At 38.7% G+C, this 20,665-nt stretch overlaps 1 protein-coding gene across 1 annotated transcript in view; it reads left to right on the top strand.

Annotated features, from left to right (window-relative positions):
- WDR27 (WD repeat domain 27) overlaps positions 1 to 20,665 on the top strand; it is a 110,879-nt gene that overhangs the window by 52,632 nt on the left and 37,582 nt on the right. Inside the window, exons 16-20 of the mRNA XM_065401452.1 lie at positions 1,825 to 1,914; positions 8,647 to 8,768; positions 10,114 to 10,247; positions 17,971 to 18,068; positions 19,244 to 19,365. Of these exons, the coding sequence (XP_065257524.1) occupies positions 1,825 to 1,914; positions 8,647 to 8,768; positions 10,114 to 10,247; positions 17,971 to 18,068; positions 19,244 to 19,365 (566 nt within the window). The remainder of the gene's footprint in view (positions 1 to 1,824; positions 1,915 to 8,646; positions 8,769 to 10,113; positions 10,248 to 17,970; positions 18,069 to 19,243; positions 19,366 to 20,665) is intronic.

The raw sequence follows: 20,665 nt of genomic DNA, 5'->3' as shown, positions 1-20,665 counted from the left end.
GTCATTTTTCCTTCCTTAATTGTCTGCACCCGGCGGAGGGTTGCCATCAGCCCTCCACACCCGGTCCCAGCCTCTTGCTGGGACCTCTGATCTTCCCTCCTATGAGGGTTGAGGGGTTGGGAAAGGAGGTTGACTCCTCACTCTACCAGACATTAGGAGCCCTACTCAAATCCTCGGCTTCTTTAGGGAGATGCCTTCCTCTAAGTTCATTTCCAATTCCAGGTATCAAGGAACTGGATCCCTTTAAAATGAATACCTTCACTGGACATCTGTTTGGGGTAAAAAGGGGTGTTTTAAGGTGTTGAGCACCAAGTAATTATCACAAAGATTACTAAAAATGTATAGTCTAGAGAAACAAGATATAGTTAGTCAGATCTTGATAATTTTATCTCTTACTGACAGTTCAGGAATGTGTATCCGTCTATTTTAGACTAAGAGGGAACACCACAATTAGAGACAAGCAAAATAATCACAATTATTAACTATGGCTACTTTTATTAAAGAAAGGAAAATTAACATCAAAAAGACTGAACAAAGCAGAACACAAACTATAAAGAATGGTTATTTCAGCTGCAATCTCTTCTCTATGTCTCTGTGAAGAGCTTTCAACAGAGATTACACCCTGAGTGGGCCCACTCTGGTTTGGACACTCTTCTCGTAAGATAAAACCGAAGTATATTATTCCCAAAATCAGCAGAGAGTCCTGTCTTGGTGTATCAGAGATAGCTAAAGCAATTTATAGATGGGCAAAGGAATTTTGTTTAAGGGTTGGTGGATCCTGTCATGGATAATTTAAATAATTTTATAAATCGGTAGACATAAATAATCTTAATTAAATCTTATGAAACTAAAGTATTTAATTCAAATACATGAAAGAAGCCATTCAAGGAGTGATCTTCAGACTGTCAAATTAATTAATATTCAGAATCTATATTCAGATTGAATCCCACCATTTATCTCTTGTTAGCAAGGTTGGTTGATATTCCTTCTCCAGGAATACATAGTCAAAACAATTTGCTATTTAACAGGAGAATGCCTTTGGGAAGATTAGATTTCATAGCTGGTGGGGTGGGTGAATCATAGCATGGATTTGTCCCCAAGCTAGGAATGTCTCTTTCCTTTTTTTGTTCATTAATTTTTTTTGGCTTCTGGTTTGCAAACTTTTTTTATACTAATTTACAGTGGGATTCTGCATTTTAAGCCCCAAACCATCTTTGCTCTTTCAGAAATATTATTTGGGTTAAACAGTTTTCCCATCCCACAACATCCAGGAAAACATTAAAAGGCTTGATCCTGCCAACATTTGTACACATGAATAACTTTACTCATATGAGAAGTGCCACAGAACTTCTTAGTAAAATTTGCAGGATTAGGCTGTAAAGCTATGGCGAGGTGGGCTTGTGCCCATTGCTTCAGAAGTTATCAGAATACTGACAAAGGAGTCTTGGTGCTCTCATAAGAATGTTTATTTTTTATTCTGGTACCCTTGAAAGGGGGGATGTGACATTTATACATAGTAATTTTTATAAATCAGGAAGTAGATAAATGTGACTGCTAAATATTTCTGTAATATTTGTTTAGGATTTTTTGTTTAAATATGTGACATTCTGCCATGTAATGAGTGATATTTCCCCCCCCTGCATCTTAACTGATTTCCATTGAAAGGGAAAATGGTAAACAAGTTAGGTGAAAGCTGATTATATATTTTTATGTGCTGTAACATGTTTTTCCCTCTTTCTGATATATTTATGATTTAAAAAAAACCCTATGATATTAGACACACACTCCTCACAACCCATAAACCTGTAGGGAATCTTTTTACAGGGGATGGAGAGCTGTTAGCTTGTGGCCTAGCTGACAAATCTTTACTGGTATTCAATTCCAATCTGACAGGAACACCGGCTGTTTTTTCAGGTAAACTGTTTGTAAATATAGTTTATATGGAGTGATGCGTTTTCAGTTTAAATAAACTTGTAAATTAATTAAAAGATTCCATTCTTGTCACTATATGAAGAATTTAAAAAAAAAACCTACTACTTCTGAGTGAGGATATAGTAAACTTGTATGTCTGGTTAACGTTATTCCAGGCTTGAGTTGGCTTGTGTTTTTCCAGAGTTCCTCAGATCACTGAGAAGATAAAAAATATAAATGTATGACAGGTTTCAGAGTGGTACCCGTGTTAGTCTGTATCAGCAAAAAGAACGAAGAGTACTTGTGGCACCTTCGAGACTAACAAATTTATTTGGGCATAAGCTTTCGTGGGCTAAGACCCACTTCATCAGATGCATGGAGTGGAAAATACAATAGGAAGATATATAGATAGATATAGATATATATACACAGAGAGAGAGAGAGAGAGAGAGAGAGCATGAAAAGATAGGGGTTGCCATACCAACTCTAATGAGACAAATCAATTAAGGTGGGCTATTATCAGTAGGAGAAAAATCTTTTGTAGTGCTTTGCTAATTTTTGTGTGTGTTTTGCTAGATTCTCCAAATTCTATTTATTATAGGTAACCCTTGATCCACTGGATCATGGTGTATCCATAAAAGGTCTAGCCAGGTTCCTTATGAGTCAGCTTATGGCTGACAAGCCCTATTCTAGAGCGATACTGTTTGTTACAAATTTCACAGATCCATGTCTTGTCTGAGTTGGAGTCCAAGATTACAGTACACTGCGTTCTTCTTTCTCACTTTGCTTCCATCCTCTGGATCAAAGCTGCTTCATGTTGAGCTGCACCCAGTGCCAGATATTCCCTCCAGATTGGACAGGATTCTGCATGCTCCTCCTAGCTTTCTACATTGATGTTGAACAACTTCATATCACTTTTGCACACGTTTTGGTACTGCCATAAAGGGCGGCCCTGCTTTCTAGAGCTGTCTTGAATCTCTCTGTACAAAATATTCTTGGGGATACAGTCTCCTCCCATTCTCCTGACATGACCGAGCCATTGCAACCTCCTCCTCTTGTTAGTACAATAGAACCTCAAAGATATGAACACCAGAGTTCTGGACTTACTGGTCACCGGCTTCACCCCTGCGGCTCCGTTCCTGGTTTCAGTCTTGTGGGGGGGCGCCAGGACTCGGGGCTTCAGCCCCGCAGCCTCGTTCCTGGCTTCTTCCCTGCAGGGGGTGCCGGTTTCAGCCCCAGCACTCCCCCTGTAGCTAAAGCCCTGAGTCCCGGCGTGCCTGCCTCCCTTGGCTGAAACCGGGAGTGGAGCCATGGGGTGCCCTGAGTCCTGGCACCCCCCTGGGGCTGAAGCCCCGAGCCTCAGCACTCCCCCCAGCTCTAAAGCCCTGAGTCCTGGTGCTCCTGAGGGTCAGAAGCCCTGACCACCTCTCCCTCTGTGGCTGCAGCCTCTCCCCCCTCCCTCCAGTGGCTGAAGTCCATAACGTCTTGTTTGGAGTTATGGACATTTCAGAGTTACGGACAACCTCCATTCCCGAGGTGTCTGTAACTCTGAGGTTCTACTGTCATTTACTGTAAGTGTGTCAGTCCTGTGTGCTCTAGCATCTCTGTGTTTGGTATTTTGTCTTCCCACTTTATTTTCAGGATCTTGCACAGGTATCTCATATGGAAGCTATTCAGTCTCCTGATGTGCCTAGCATATGTAGTCCACATTTCTGAACTATAAAGCAAAGATGAAAGCACACAAGTCTCATAAATTTGCATCTTCACCTTTGTCGATAGTTTGCAGTTATTCCATGCGTGTTTCTGTAAAAGCCTGAAATTCTTAGCTCCTTTTCCAATTCTGTTAATCAATTCAGTCTGAAGGTCAAGATTCCTACTGATCATAGAACCCAAGTAGCAAAAGCTGTTGACAACGCCAAGAGATTTACCCTCCAGAGTGATGTCAGGTAGTAGTGAATCAGTTAGAAAGTCATTAAGTTTTCACTTACGTATTTCTGTTTTTGTGATTTTTTTTTTTTTTAAGTTAAAGGGTTTTTCCTTTCCAATAAAACATTAGATAATATGCAGTTATGCTAAAAACTATGGAATAAGATTTTTTTAATAGTATGCTCCCCTCTTTCTTAAAAACAGGCATTGTCTATAAAGCAAAAGACCAAATCGATTTGTTCTTTAAATCTAGATTGCAGATGTAACCTCTAAACTAGTGTACACCGAATAATCCCTCTTCATGCTAATTTAAAAGCCTTCTCAAAGGCATATGTTTGTTTATAGTGGAATGGTGCTAGCACCATAATTACAGTTGTGCCAGAGTTTTCATTAAAAAATAAGCTTTGATAGGAGGGGGGTGTTGTTTCTAACAGAAGGCATTTGTATCTGATGTTTCTTGTCCTCACTTTTAAGATGATTTAGTCTGTTACCTTATTGTATTGTTACAGCTGTCTTTGCCCAATCAGTGTTCTCAGCCTTCACCACCTTGCCAGTTACTTCTTCCACAAATATTTTTTCTCTTTATCCCTTTCCAGCCTTTATATATGATACACACTGAAAAGATTTGTAAATCGTATCTATCTTTAAATCCTTTCTTAAGATGCATTCAGAACATTGCTATTTGAAATAGCGAGGTAGATGGCAAACTACACTGTGGGCATAGTTAGTCTACACAAAAATGTGCTTGTTATTGTTTATCCTGTGGCATATGCCTATCTGTGTTATTTACTTCAGCTTTTTATCATTAATCTAGACTGTGAATGCCTTTTATACTGGGATGATCTCTTAAATACGTTTATAAAGCCTCTAGTAAAATAGGGCCTGATCCCTGCTTAGAGCATCTATGTGCTACTGAAATATAAATAATAATAGTATGAGATCAAACATTTCAACTGTATAGCACCAGATCTGTGTTTTGTTTTGTTTTGTTTGTTTGTTTTCCCCCTTCCCTTCTGCACATCTCAGAATATCAGGAAATCCTGTATTGATTTCCTACTTACTTTCTAACAACTGTGCTGCTATTTGGAGCACCAGATTAATATGTTTACAACTTCATTTTTTTGTCAAAGGCACTAGTTCTCATTGAGAATGCAAATTCATGGCAAGTTTAAACTTCAATTTAAAAAAAAACCAGCAGCAGCTGTTAAGTTATTTGAGTGCCAAGAAAGCATCTGGACATATTTTTTGACTGGTCGAAAACACCTTTTTGTACTACATCATCATGGAGGAGCATTACAGCCCTTATATACCAAAATCCAGAACTGGAACTCCTGGTTTAAATTAAACTTGTTTTTATCGCCTGTAGTTGGACTACATTCCTATTCAGATTTACTTCTAGGTGCCACAGCTCTTAGAGCGAGGCGAAGAGTATGCTGGTCAGCTTTAAAAGGGTTACAGGTAGCATGGCTCTTTTGAAGCCAATCACTCTACAAAGCCAGCTATCATCCTATTCAATGTGCCTTAGGATTGGGGAGCCCTGAGTGAAGACTCTTTTGAAGCCAGTTGGCCTCTTCTTTACTGTGCTCTGGGGTTCAGGGACCTAGATTGCAGAAAATGTAAGTGTCCTGGATAGCTCCTGCAGTTTTCCAACCCTCAGATTTTCCTAAGGTTTCTCATGTGCCCTGCCATTTTTGGAAAATGGGAGTTGTGTTATACTGTATTTTTTACTTTTTACACAGATAACTCAAGTACCGGAATAGAACTTTACAAAATTTTAAAAACTAAACAATACAAAACGCTTCCTTTGTTCTGAGAATAAGTACTGGCTTTGAAATTTTACCTGAAGGGGTATCATTGTTTTGGGTGTGAAAGTTATTGCACTGTGATACGGACATAAAATGGAAGTGTCTTCTCTACCTTAATTATTGTGTTGATTATTATACAAATAATAAAGTACAACAAAACTCAAGATATATTAGGCGGTTGACAGGTAAAGATGTTCTGAGTCCCTGACCTGAAAAGTTTACAATCTAAATACTATAATTTATAAACCAGTTTATATTGATCCACTTTATCACTGAAAACCTTAACTACAGTTTTTTCTTGTTACATGCTGCAACAGTACAACACCACAGGGTAATTAAAGTAATATAAAGATCTGTTCCAGGCAGAACTGCAGTTGACTGAATTATAAAAATGTGCACGAGGGGGCAGCATAGGAACTTTAAATGTCAACTGAAATTCAACAAATTTCTTATAGGGAAATAAGATTAACAAAACATGATAATTGGCTTTTATGTAACCTTTTTCTTTGAATTGTATGCAATTATTAGCAGGACAAATATATTCTAAATTAGAAATTATCAATTAACGAATTGATTTCAGTATAGTGTGCCTGAATTTTGAACTGCTGTCTTCATAGTAGCTAACTCTCTTATTTTAACAGCCTCAAACCAAACTAAAAAAGGCTGCTTCTTCCATAAACTGTTTGTTGATGAGGGGTTATAGCTATTGTAAACTACGATCTGCAATCAATAACTATCTCTTTTATGAAATATTTTCTTAATAGTTAGCAGCTGCTGTAGGACTGTCTCTACAGTGGAAGCCACTTATTTCCTTGTGGTTATAACAACAAATTGCTAGCAATAAAAATATAAAATTGTACCATTGTAAGGCCTACATCTTCTCAGAGTTGGAATCTGGAAACCATTTAATAGTATTTAAATGGATATTTTGCCTTCAGGTCAAATTCCATTAAAATATGATACATATAACTAACTATTCATGGTTCTTTTCTTTGATGTAGTATTGCCTATATACTTTAGTAAAGAAATTTCCTTGAAGGTAAAACTCAAGTCTCCTTTCTATTGACTTCACAAAATTTGATTTAGGGCTACCATAATCTGTAGGTGAATTAAGAGGGAGGTTCTTTTGTAATTGTTGATCTTGATGGTGGTGGTGGGGTTGTGTTCTGTAGAATCAAACCTTGTCTGACAAAGTGTCTGGTAGCACTTCAGATGGCTGAGGCAAATGCAAGGGTGCCTAAACCATTTTACAACCACCTTCCAATGCCACACTCCTCCAGGTCACAGATACCGTGCCTTCTTGACATACTCCTTTCAACTGTCCTCCTAACAGCCCTATTGACTTCAGCTGGAATTTTTGACACACAGCACCTCTGATAATCAGGTTCCAAACGCCTTACATTAAGCATCCAAACAGTGAGGTTCACAACATTTTGAAAATGGAGGCCCTTTGCTTCTAAGCTTTCCATTATTTGGATAACTTTGTAAAAGAGAGCCTGATTCAGAGCCTGAAGACCGTAAATGACAATGGAAGTATCACCCTCCTAGAGTTAGAGTTCTTTTTAGGCTGAGACCTTTCATCAGCAAAACTCTTACAGGTCCTAGTGGAACTGCAAAGGTCCAGGAAAGGGAATCAACCATACTACTTATACTCTGGTTTCAGTACTGTAAGTTTGGTGGTGTTCAACCTTTTGCTGGGGATGGGGGTGAGTCCTAAGGGTAAGTGGTCATAGAGGCTGATTAATCAGAGAATAGCATTCTCTGACTTTGGAAGCCTGACATTAAAAAGGTTCATTGCAGTTCTATTTTCTGGGGAAGTTTTGTGCTACAATTTGACTAATATTAGTCTGATCCGCTGCTAAATTACCTATCTGAATGGGTTGATTTTAAGCAAACAAACTGTGCAGTCTCTATTTTAGCAACATATTATGCAAGATTAATTATATATTGGCAATAGTATATTTACAGGCAATTCAGTGTTTCTCATTTGCATTTTTCTTTTTAGACACATCACAGTGAAAACCCAATGTCTGAAGCAAATCTATTTTTTTTTAAATCAACCCTTGCACAATATGACAATGTGTTGACTCAGCCATACCAAAACAATTACTTCATATGACCTGGCTTCACATCCATATTTATGTGGCCAGAGGATTTTTTACAAATGTGCCTAATATCAAGAGCTAAAATTGTAAACCTGATTTTCAGTGAGACAAATAAAACTGCTGTTGATCTTATGGAACAAATTGAATCAAACTTCAGAAAGTATTTTATGTTCCAAGACAAATTACCTTTATGAGCTTTTTGAAAATCCTAATGGTATTTTATATGCAAAAGAAGTCTTTAGATCTTTAAAAGATAAATCATCAAACTGGTACAATAACCAAGTCTTGCCATAGGCGAAAACTCCGCTCTGCTTAGTTTATCATTATCTCACAAGTAAAGATCTCCAAATGCCCCATTGTTGCTAACGTATATAGAGGCTTGAAAGGATTTCATTTTTATTTTTTCATTAGTTTTGATGGACAGTGATTTTTACATAGAAGTATTTCTTTAGTGTTAATTGACGTTGATATTGCAGGAATTTAAAAATATTCAGATACTATTTCAAATTTTGAGTAAATAAAAATGACCATGTAAAAATCAACTATGTAATAAAATCAGGAATAAAACATGTATTATTTTATATTATTTTCTCACTAATTCCCTGATAGCATTGGCAGCAAAATGTGCGCCAGTTGGAAAAGTATCAAATTGTTACATTTTATAGGATACCTTTTTACCATTGTGAATTTGGATTATTAATGAAAGACATTTTTCATCTGTTTTTGGGTGGAGAGAAAAATCAGCAAGGATTGATGTTTACTGATTTAAATCAAACTCTTTGAAGCCTATATCTAAAAGCTATTTTTAAAATGCTGAATAATTATATCCAATCAATATGTTATCTCCGGATGAATGTGAGAAATAGATTTTCTGATATTTCCATTATTATTTTTGTTAGGTCATGATGGTGCAATTAACTCTGTTGGCTGGAGTCATGACAAGAGGTGGTTAGTTTCTGCATCAGAAGACAGAACATTAAGGATCTGGTCAGTCCGCAATACAGAACCTGCCCTATTTCTGGTAATGAGTAACTCATGTCAGTTAGACACATAGTAGGCCCTGTTCTGCATATTATCAGTACCCAAAACTCTCTTGTGGGAGCCCAGCTTAGGACACACAGTGCTTGACTCAGTATTACCAACTTCAACATATGAAAAATCATGAGTCAGACCACCAAAAATCATCAGATTGGCCAATTTTTTTAAAAAAAAAGACTATATTGGGTTTTTTAGGTCAGTCTCTGGATTTTTGAACCCCCCCCCCCGCCCATCTCCAGAGTGTGTGCATATGACAATTAGTGTTGCCCACTCTCCCACATGTACTGGATAAGGTGATTTTGGCCCCTGTTTGCAGGAGCTCTCACCCTGACATCTGCCACTCTCCTGCCCTGCAATTAATCCAACCCCCCTCAATTCAGCCCCCTCTCAGTTCAGTTCCTAGGCCTCCATCATCATCACCCCATCAGTTCAGGCCCACTGCTCCACCAACCTCAGTTCACCATCCCAGCACTCACCCCATCTGCCCAGAACCCACCATCAGTACAGCCTCCCCACCTCATGAGCCCCCATCCTCTTCACTTCAGCCCCCGTACAGCTCCCAGGCCATAGTTCAGCCTCACTTCTGCTCCTTTTAGGGTTCTTCACCCTCCTCAGGCCTGGGGTGGCTGTAGTGGGGTCCCCTCTCCCACTTCCCAGGCTGGCAGGGGAGCAGATTCCTGGGGCAGACTGTCACTCATTTCTAAGTAAAATTAAGCCTCACTCATGATCTCAGTGATTGAACTCTACAATGTCAGGATTTTTTTTCCAGCCATGGCTGATCATGAGAGAGGCTTAATTTTACTTGGAAAGCATGTCTTTCGGGATAAATTTGCGAGAGTTGGCATGTTGTCTGACTTTGAGTTGCTGAGTACTTACAGCTCTGACACCAGTGAGAACGATGGGTACACAGCACCTTTGCAAGTCAGGCCTTGCATGTCTCAAGTTATATAACCAAAAATTGAGGCACCCAAACTTCTGGAAGTTTTGGCTTTATTCACTATATAATTCTTCATACTTTTATTGGCTCTAGTCTGTAATACCATGTTTAATTTCAGTCTGTCCCTGAATTCTGATTTTAAAAAAATGGAAGTTTAATATGTTAAACCAGATTATATTAGATTTAACTGACTACAGATGTTATTAACGTTGGTGCCAACTAATTTAAACAAAAAAAAGAGTAGACCTTGGGATGAGTAAGTATTGTCAACGAAAAGGGCATATCTTTACTCAGTTAACCTGTTATATCTTAGTGCTATAAATTTCCTGGAAAAAATTATATAGTATATATTATATAGATTCTATTAATAATTATTCACTTTGCATTTCAGGGCAAGGAGATGTTCCATAAATCTATACGCTTTGCACAGTTTTATTACATAGATACATTTATATTGCTGTGTTGTGGAGCTGAATTTCATCTGCTAAGTTACTATCTTGACACGAGCAAGGATGACCTAAAACGGTTGGTAAACATTTCCATTAATGGAACAGTGGAAGTATTCTATCAGTAGGTGCTTTGTATTATTTTAACAAAAGTAATCTTACATATATCTTTGTCCGGGCATCACAGAATGAAAATTAATCCTGTCCCAAAAGTTTTTTGATCAAGAATGTATTATCAGAGGCAAAGGTTACTACTACTATTGTCGTTAAACTTCTGAAACTGCTCCTTACATTCTGTTGCCTCTGCTGAAATATGTATTCATGCCTTAATTACTTCTCATTACAGTTATTGCAACTAACTTTTTTATGGTCTTCCTAAATATTTTCTGAACTTCAGAGGTAGCCAAACTTCATTTGCCAGAGCAGGAAAGCAACCATATCACTTCAATCACTTTCACTGGCTTTCTGTCACCACATACAATTCAAATATTGTTTTCTTAGTCTTGAAACTTCTGCATGGATTTCCTCCATTCTTCTGTAGGCCTGTTCTACTATATCCACCTACTCCTCCCCCATTACCCTGTTTTTCTAGTTCTTGCCTTCTCTTAGTCCTTTTCTCAAGTCTCCCCACTGTTACAGGTCATTCTCTCACTTGAACTGACCCAATTATACAGAAATGCCACTGACTTCCTGTTAATCTTTTAATTTACAACTGAAACTTCACACCCTCCCAATCTCCCATTACTACATGTTTTCCGTTCACTGTTGCTAGTTTACAGCAATACTTTTGTGCACCCATAAAATTCTAAAAATTCATCTTTGATCTTTATGTTTTTATGTCACCACTATTCTGCAATTTCCTTTCTATTATTTTTCATTTCTATTTTTTTAAACTTTAAAAAAATGTTTAGGCAAACGGCTCTTTTAACAAAAAAAAAAAGCTTTAAGATTATTTATTTTGTTTTATAGTGGTACTGTAGATTTTGGGGCAGGGATAGGAAAGAATTAAGGGCAAAAGAGTATGGATATAGTGCTTACTACTGTGAGTTAATAGTAAGCATGTAAGCTCCTAAATTGGGGAAACTGTCATAACTTCATTGGCCCTGTGGCTCCAGTTCACGGTAAGCATGTGCTTAAGTCCATCCCATCATCTTCACTGGGACTTAAGACATGCTTAGGTGCTCTCTTGAACAGGAATACTTTCCTGAATTGAGGCATAGGGCTAGTAAATGCACATTGGAACTCTAAAACTATAATCTACAGTACCAAAACACAGAGCTAAAATAAACAATTACCTTTAATTTTTTAAAAAAAAGGTTTATGTCTAAAAAACCTGTTTTTGAAAATATAGACTTTAGATTCATATATCTTAAAGTCGGAAGGGACCATTATTATGATCTAGTCTGACTTTGAACAGTAGATTGACAACAGAGATTAATTCCTACTTTGAACAAAGTATAGATGTCTGCTTAGAATTAAGCACTCAATTCCCGAGCACTTGTGATTCCCTACTTTCCATCATTTTTAGGAGTGGCCAGAGTAATAGTAACTCTATCCCCTCTCCTTGATGGAGATTGCTGTGATCCTTATTTGTATGAATTTAGACTTGCTGCCAGCTGTCTGAACAGAAAGTGTAGTTGCACCTTTTTCCACAGTTTTAGGAACCAAGGACTACAAAATGCCAAGAATTATTATCTGTTTTACATTGGTTTCTATTAACTTTAATGAAATAAAGAATATTTTTTAGCTTTGTAAGTAAATGTATTTTCCTCAGCTTTCCACAACATCTCAGAACCCACACTATAAACATCTCGCGTTCTGCAGTGTTTACCCTGCAGCATGGTCTTCTAGTGGTTATAGTGGAGAACAGGGAATAAGGAAACTTGAGTTCTGTTCCTAATTCTGCCAGTGATCGATTGTATGACTTCAGACAAGTAACTTAAATGTTCTGTGCCTTAGTCTTCCTTTCTGTAAAATGGGGGTAATACTCCTTACCTACCTTTGTAAGTCCATTTTTTGATCCTAAAATGAGATGCTATAGAAATTCCAATCCTGATATTTCAGATCCAAATGACTACAGCTTTATTTTGTAACTCTAAGCTTGTTTAATGAATTGATTTTCTTAGTATTTTTGTGGACTTACTCAGACTCTACGAAGCAATTATGTTGTAGGATAACTGTACGATATCTAGATATCTCTATTTTTGTTCAAATAGTTTCCTCTCGATGCTGCAGGTATCCATTAAATTAGTATCACTTAACAGAGCAACGCCAACTCCCAGCACCATGCCATTAATTTCCTGGGGTTATTTTTTGTAGTGCTAAAAAGGACAAACTTGAAATTGTTGACATTATTAAAAAAACCTAAAATTATTCTAAGGGCAAGTTGTTCTTTATTACCAAAAAACCCCCGGTATTTTAAAAAAGTTTAATTTGCTTTGACATTTTCTTTATGGCTTCCGCCCAGTCCATTTTATGGCATTTTTACTTTTATAAAGCACAGTGTCACTTCTTTTGTTTCTCACAACTCTCATTCCATGCTCTGCGTTTGGAAAAATGCTTGTTGGAACAGATTCAAGAAGTCTAGAAGGAACCATAAAGAATGCTTTAATCCTTTAATTAGAAGAGCAGGGTAATGCAATCTGGATGGCCAATGGATTCTCTCATTTTTTAGAGGTAAAGACAATACAATAATAAATAGTAATAACAATCTTAATACTTTTCCCATTCTGTGGGGCCTTCCAAACAAGAGTGTCAAAGAGTTCTGTAAGCGTTAAAGAATAAACATCACAATATCCCTGTGAAGTGGGTAAGTATTTTTTAAATGAGAGAAGTGAGTCAGAGAGAGCCTTCTTTGCAAATGTCACACAAGAGGTTTGTTGCAATCGTAGGAGTAGAATCCAGATGGCCTGACTACTGCATCTATGATTAAATGCAAAATCATCCTTTTTATCGACAACTTCCTTTACACACTCTGATGTTACCATTTAGTTAAATTTCCTCATGTCAGCATACATAACTGCTGGTAAAAGCAGTGAAAATTCACTATCTGCCATTAATTTTAATTTGTTTTCAGATTGTAATGCTTCACATCCTTACATGCATTCAGTCCATTTAAAGAATGTGAAGCAGACACTTTTTTTTTCTTTTTTTTTTTCTTCTCAATTTTGCAGTCAGCCTGACATACCTTTTAAAGAACGGAATCAACAGTATGTAAGGAATTCAAAATGAGATAAAAACACTATTCAAATGACTGTGAACTATTAATATGTATATCATTTATTTTAGCACTTATTCATAGTAGCAGTATGTACCTAATAAGTGAACAAACTATGGAACATGTTCTCTGACATTTTAGAATGTCAAGCTGTATTGGAGAGAAAGTGTGTGAGGTAATATCTTTTACTGGACCAACTTCTGTTGGTGGAAGAGACAAGCTTTTGAGCTTCACAGACTTAACAGAAGTTCATCCAATAAAAGATACTATCTCACCCACCTTGTCTCTCTCGTTCTGGGACCAACATGATTACAACAACACTGCAAACAAGCTGTACCAGCACATGCTGTACATGGATAGGCAGAATTCCATGCTAAGTGTTTCAAGCTAAGAAAAGTCCTTAAAATGCTGATAAATAGCAAAATGTTGAGTTCAGGTACTTCAGAAGAGTTTATGTTCAACAGGATACCCAGGGGATCAACTGCACAAAAATAAGCTTGTTCTAGCTCTCTACCCAGTACTTATTAGGGTTTGTTGTTGTTCAGTAAATCCGATTTCTGACAAGCTCGGTAATAGTGCTTAATATTAGTAAATCCAATCCTCCCTTTTGTCATGGCCTTTGTAAAGTTGATTGCTTAACCCTGGATTTCTTATTTCCCCAAGTGAATTTGTTTACTATGGATTGCCATTGATTGGATTGGCAAGAGACTCCCTGGAACTAAAACTGGAAGTGTTTGAAAGATGCAGTTGTTAAAAATCTAAGCAGTCATCCATGCTAGTAGATAATGCGACATCAAACAGAAAGGATTTAAAACTAGAAGGGCCAAGCAAGTCACTAAATTGAATATGCAGAGATATAGCTAAGAATACATCCCTCTAGCGCAGGGCTCTGTTACTAGTCATGTAGGTAATGAAACAGAAGATACTGAAAGGAAAGTCTCTCTTGAGTTAATGGAACACGCAAGAGAAGTCTCTGCATGTTCATTTGATGACATTTCAGATCATATCACCAGGAGGCCTGTACCTGATAAAAATATTGAGAGTTGCACGTCTGCAGAAAATGGAGAGGGCCTACAGTTGTATTCAAAAGTGAATAGCAAAACTCCATGGGTGCTGGGTCTAACGATGTAAACCACATGGCCCCCAAGAAGTGATGGCAGGGTTTTAATCAAAGCAGTGCTAGACCCAGTCACGTGCTAAGAGATCTAGGGAAGAAGAGAGCTCCACGAGTGCCTTTGGGGGTGTGAATTCTAGTGCCTTTTTCACTGAAGGGAAATGAGTGTGTGGAGCACAGGCCTGCCACCCTCTCCAAGATGCTTGAGGGTGAGACCTAACAAACCAGGACTGTGGGATTCAGTTAGACTTGGTTGTGAAATATCTGAATGTAAGTGATAGGCCAAACTATGATGTGATGCACGCAGCCTCAGAGCTTTGCCGTTTGACACCCCAGTAAACTCTTCACAAGATAAGAAGTTCAGTTTACATCCAAGTGTGTGTGTGTGTGTGTGTGTGTGTGTGTGTAATCCTTTAAAAATATAAAACATTGTGTTATTGACTGGGCTAGTTTGAATATGGCTGCCACCTAACCACAGATAGTGTGTGATGATGTGTTCATGGGCATCCCCAAAATAAAGTGTGAAGCAGAGAGGAGGTTGTAAAACGAATTATTATGTAATCAAACATTTTGGTCTAAAAACTGAAATATACTGCTCAAATATACACTGAAATGCAAGTACAATATTTATATTCCAATTGATTTATAATTATATGGTAAAAATGAGAAAGTAAAACATTTCAGTAATAGCGTGCTGTGACACTTTTGTATTTTTATTTCTGATTTTGTAAGCAAGTAGTTTAAGTGAGGTGAGACTGGGGGTATGCAAGACTAATGAGACTCCTGAAAGGGGTACAGTAGTCTGGAAAGGTTGAGAGCTACTGGTCTACACTACACAGGTTGACATAAGGCAGCTTATGTTGACCTAATTATGTTAGTGTCTACACTACAGTCTTCCTCCCCCCGATGTAAGAGCCCTACTGCACTGACATAAATCCACCTCCATGAGAGGTGTAAGGCTTATGTTGGTGTAGTTAGGATGATACACCTCTACCTCGATATAACGCTGTCCTCGGGAGCCAAAAAATCTTACCGCGTTATAGGTGAAACTGCGTTATATTGAACTTGCTTTGATCCGCCGGAGTGCGCAGCCCCGCCCCCCCCCGGAGCACGGTTTTACCACGTTATATCCGAATTCGTGTTATATCGGGTCGCGTTATATCGAGGTAGTGGTGTACAGTGTCTGTGTAGACACTGCATTCCTTACATTGACTGTTGGCAGGAGCCGTGAAATTGATAAGCAAGCCGGACATCTAAAGCCCAGCTGTCTCCCACTCCCCTGGAGAGCTGGGTGGCTGGACCCCACTCCTGGTTGGGAGCCGGGGTGAGAATGGACCCTGCTGGGAGCTGGGGCAAGAAGCCCGGGCAGCTGGACCCGACTCTCGGCTGGGGGCCCAGACAAGAATGGACCCTGCTCCCGGCTGGGAGTCAGGGTGAGAAGTCTGGGCAGCTGGACCCTTCTCCCAGCAGGGAACGGGAAGTGGAGGGGGAGGGCAGCCCGCCGGGAGCCGGTGGGGTAACAAGGCTTCCGGCAGGAAGCTGCCAGAGGAGCTGAGAGACTGGGCTCTCAATTCCCCACACTGCCCCTCTTAGATTAGTGGAAATGCTCCTGGTGAGGATGCGCACCACCGACCCAAGGAGGGTAGTGTGGACATGCACCACCGCAGTAATTACTGTGGTGGCTGTAAGTCAACCTAATATAGGTCAATTTATGTTTCTAGTGTAGACATATCCTAAGAGGCTGGGGTATGTGGTGGCAGTAAGCTTTAAGCCATGTTTGCATCATCCTAATCCTGGGCTGCTCTGGGGGCTGGAGAGGACCGTGGTGGCATAATTTAGACAGTCCTGGGGGGGTCAATTTAAATTACGAAAACATCCCAGGTTGCCTTAAGGGCTTCAGCATTGTGTGCTTGTGATGAAGTCCTTGGAAGGCAGCCTTTTGGCTGTCTTCCACAGTGCCTCCAACAGGTGTATCCTCCCCAAACTTCAACCAGGGCTTTTCGGGCCCCTTTACACCTCTGTGACTGTTTGACCCAACACAAAGTGGGCAGAGTGGTGGTGAGGTTCTTACTGTTGGACTTAGTTTTAATTTCCTCTGCTCAGTTGTGATGCTGAAACAGAAATATTTTTTCTTTCCTTTTAATGAATTCTTATCCTGCTCTAGGATTATCAGGTGAATAAAATTTTAAATAAAAACACAAAACATTTTGTTCCAAATGAAATATGTATCACTTCCAGAATACCCCTTACTTTATGCAAGGAATACTAAGCTCCTGTGGATCCTTTCTATCTGCTAACTGCAGTCAGTTTTCTGAAGTCACCTCCTCTTTCATAGTCATATCCCTCATTTTGTATAATCTTCCTTTCCATCTGCAGTCAAGCACTAAAAAGTTTCCTTTCCTCTACTCCTCACAATTGCACTCTGTCATTCCAACCTCCTCATCCCTCCAATCAGTGCTCTGACTAACTCTCCACAAAATCCTATACACCATCACAGCCATTCTTCCCAGAGCAAAGCTAGCGTTCTGTCCCTGAAAGTGGAGAGGAAAAAAATTATATACGGTTCCTCTGTGTGACCACAGTGCCTCCTGAATGTGCTGGGGCCTCTCATCTGGGATGGATTCTTCTTTTTTTTTCTTTTCAATTAACTTTTGTTGCTTTCCCTTCCAGTTGTTGGGGAAAGAGTATTCTACTCTTCGAGCCTGATCCAGTTCTCATTGGAGTCAATGGAAAGACTTCCATTGACTTCAGTGGGATTTGGAACAGGTCCTTTATCTATTGTTCATGCATGTTGGGGAGGGAAGATATCTGTGCCTGTTTCTCCAGACTCAGCTCACGGGATTTGTTTGTTCCATGTTTACCACTCTATCTCATGGAGTACTGAATTCACCCGTGAACAGTGTTTTACCTGAACCATGGCAGAGCAAACAGAGTGCCTGTTGCTAAAACTTGATATCTTTCCTGACCAGTCTGCATTTGGATACATTATGAGACCTCAACCAATTTTTTTTAAAAACCTTTCAGAATAGATCTCTAGTACCGTGCCGGGGGTCAAAAAAGGTAGGGTTTGTTTGTTTTCTCATCCATTTTCTCTTCTCCCTCATAAGCAGCACGTGAAATACAGCACCATATCTATTGATATTTCTACTTGCATAATCATTATAATTGGAAGATTTACTCTTAACACCTTGTGGATGAAGGCTGAATTATTTTGATTTTAAGTAGGTGGAAAGTTGAACATCAGTACATTAGAGCAAAAAGTACTCATGCCTACTTTAGGTGTATACATGTTTTTTCCTACTATGAGTCTTCCAACTAAATTGTTTTTTAGCTGAACCTTTATATTACTGTGGCTTTGTCTGGTAATAAAAAGGGGATCTTGGCTTCCAGATGTTTCACTAGAAGTTTACTTTTGGTCATAAATTATGACTCTTTTTGCTAAATAGTACATTAATCTCGTATCTTTTGCAGATATAAACAGAAGAGCATTTGCAAATCAGTACAGAAATTCCCCATGGCTTCTACTGTGGAGATTACCAGCCTTTCAGCAATAAATGATTTCTACTCTTGTATCCTGGGTCCTGGATAATTATTGTTTCTGTACAGTATTTTAGGCTGAATGGCATGGAAATATTCAAGTTAAAAAGTTGGCATGAACTCTATAGCTAGTATCTTTTTCTACAATTATAATACTAATGTAATTTTTCATAGTAGTCTTGTTGGACTCCAGCCTAGCAGATTCATGTATTTAGATTGTAAATTCTTTGAGGCAGGGACTGTTTTATAATATTATATGTTTGTATATAGCAACTAGCACAGTGAGGTCCTGCTCCATGACTGGAATCCCTAGGCATGACCACCAAATAAATCAATAATACTTAGAGTAAAATTATTTTATATTTTTATGAAAGAATTGTTGCCTTAAAAATGTCAGATTCCAAGGCCACAAGGGACCTCTATGAGCATCTAATCTGACCTCCTGTATAACACAGGCCATAGACCTTCTCCAAAATAATTCTTAGAGCCGATCTTTTAGAAAAATATCCAATCTTGATTCAAAAATTGTCAGTGATTGATAATCCACCATGACCCTTGGTAAATTATTTCACTGGTTAATTACCCTTAATGTATGTGGACTCAGGAATATTTTACTTATAATCTGATTTCTGACACTGACCTTGCTTAAATCACTTCACAACTCTGCTTCAGCTTTCCCATCTGTAAAATGGCAGTAATAGTACTTCGCTACCTCACTGGGCTATTGTGAGAATAAATTTGATGTTTTAAAAATGTTTGGAGGCAACTTCCCCTCCCCCAAAATACTATATAAATGTTGCTATTATATATGCCTATATAGTGATGTATTCTATAGATTCTATTAGCAAGAATTTGGGATGACCATTTTATGCTTGGCAAAGCCACAAGTGAATAATCCTATTCCACACACATGTAGTATTGTATTTAAAAAAATCAATTTTCTTGCAGGCTGCTGACATACTTTGGCCTATTTGCTAGTAAGAATCTGGCTGTTGAAATAGTTAAGGAGTTTGTTTCAATTGAAGTATGTATATATTTGTGCCTATTTTTGATCGGTACGGGTATTCTGCTTATGGACATTTAGTATATATTTATGAATCAAGTAATTTATAAAACTAGATGTTATTAAAACATCGGTATTTTTTTTTGCTCTTGTCTCCATTAGATCTGTTTGTGTTGTTTGAACTTTAACTCACAGAGGTTACAGATATTATACTTGCAGCTGGTAGCAACCGAACATTAGAAGTTTTTGACCTCAATGCAGGCTGCAGTGCAGCAGTGATACCAGATGCTCATTCTAGATCAGTCCACCAGATCTGTCAAAATAAGGTAGGTTTTTTTTTTTTTAAATATTAACATACACAATGAATAAGGAGCATTCAGAAAACATTAGGTGATGATTTAAAAAACTTGCTCTCTCTCCTGTGCAATGTATTTAGTGTACAATAAGATCAAAGGGCTAGATCGTCACAGCCTTTATTTAGCTGCAAAGAGGAGTAAGCAAGATATTCTCTTGCTCCATGCTCGGCCCTGCTCAGGTGCACGACAGTGCTCCTCTTCTTACTCAGGGTAGATTGTAACATTACAGTCTAGTATAACATGAGCTATTTACAGCAATCAAACTCCAAAATACATTTTCGACATCACAATGATTTTATAGCTTTCTATTATCCCTATTTGATTTTCTCGTTTAGCTTTGCAATACCCTGTTCAATGAAGCTTCTTAAGAGTCCTCCAAATCTATTTATTTCAAAACATTTTAATGCAGATGGATTACATTTACATTGTGTTTTTTTATGAGACCCAGATAGATTTTGTGATAGAGGGAACAACTTGAATTAATAGTCTTTTGCTAAGGGCAGTGAAGATAGGTCTGAGTTTCCCATCATTTTCCAGATTATTTGTGCATCCTTAAAATCTATGCTGCCCCGAGCCAAAGTGGTCAGTGAGTTGTAATGAAAGGTACTCCCTACCTCCAGGGCTAAGTATCCTTCCAATTTTCTGCTGCCAACACAGGACTGAGTTAGGCTATGTACACGCTACAGCTTAAATTGGTATAAATTATGTCACTCGGGGTGTGAATAAGCCTCCTTTCGAGTGATGTAAATTACACCGACCTAAGTGCTGGTGTGGACAGGGCTATGTGAGTGTGAGAGCTTCTCCCGCCGACATAGCCTCCACAGCTTGCAAAGTAATTAAGTCCACGGGAGAGTTCTCTCCCATCGGCTTAGAGCGTCTGCACTAGTAGTGCTACAGTGGTGCAGCTGCAAGCTCTGCAGTGTATTTAGCCTTAGTCTCTGCTCTGCTCCTCTCTGTACTAATCTGCTGTTGTGAATACTGTGCCAGCTAAAAGCTTCAACTAAATGTTCTCCTACATAATAGCAGATTATTACTTTTTAAAAGGTCCAAGCAGGGGTGAAAGTAATTTAAAGGACTTACCGGAACTCCAGAGTCCTTAGGAGGGGCGGGGCCTTGGCCGGAAGAGGTGTGGCCTCTACTGGAAGAGTCGGGGCCTTTAAATCCCCAGGCGCTTTAAATCAGGATTTAAAGGGCCCGGGGCTGTGGTAGCAGCAGCTAGGAGCCCCGGGCCCTTTAAATCACCGCAGGAGCTACCAGCTGCAGAGGCGGC

Source organism: Emys orbicularis, chromosome 3 (assembly GCF_028017835.1).
Source record: "Emys orbicularis isolate rEmyOrb1 chromosome 3, rEmyOrb1.hap1, whole genome shotgun sequence".
Taxonomy (NCBI): domain Eukaryota; kingdom Metazoa; phylum Chordata; order Testudines; family Emydidae; genus Emys; species Emys orbicularis.
Note: the sequence above shows the minus strand (reverse complement) of the source record. Positions and strands in the feature narration are given on the sequence as shown.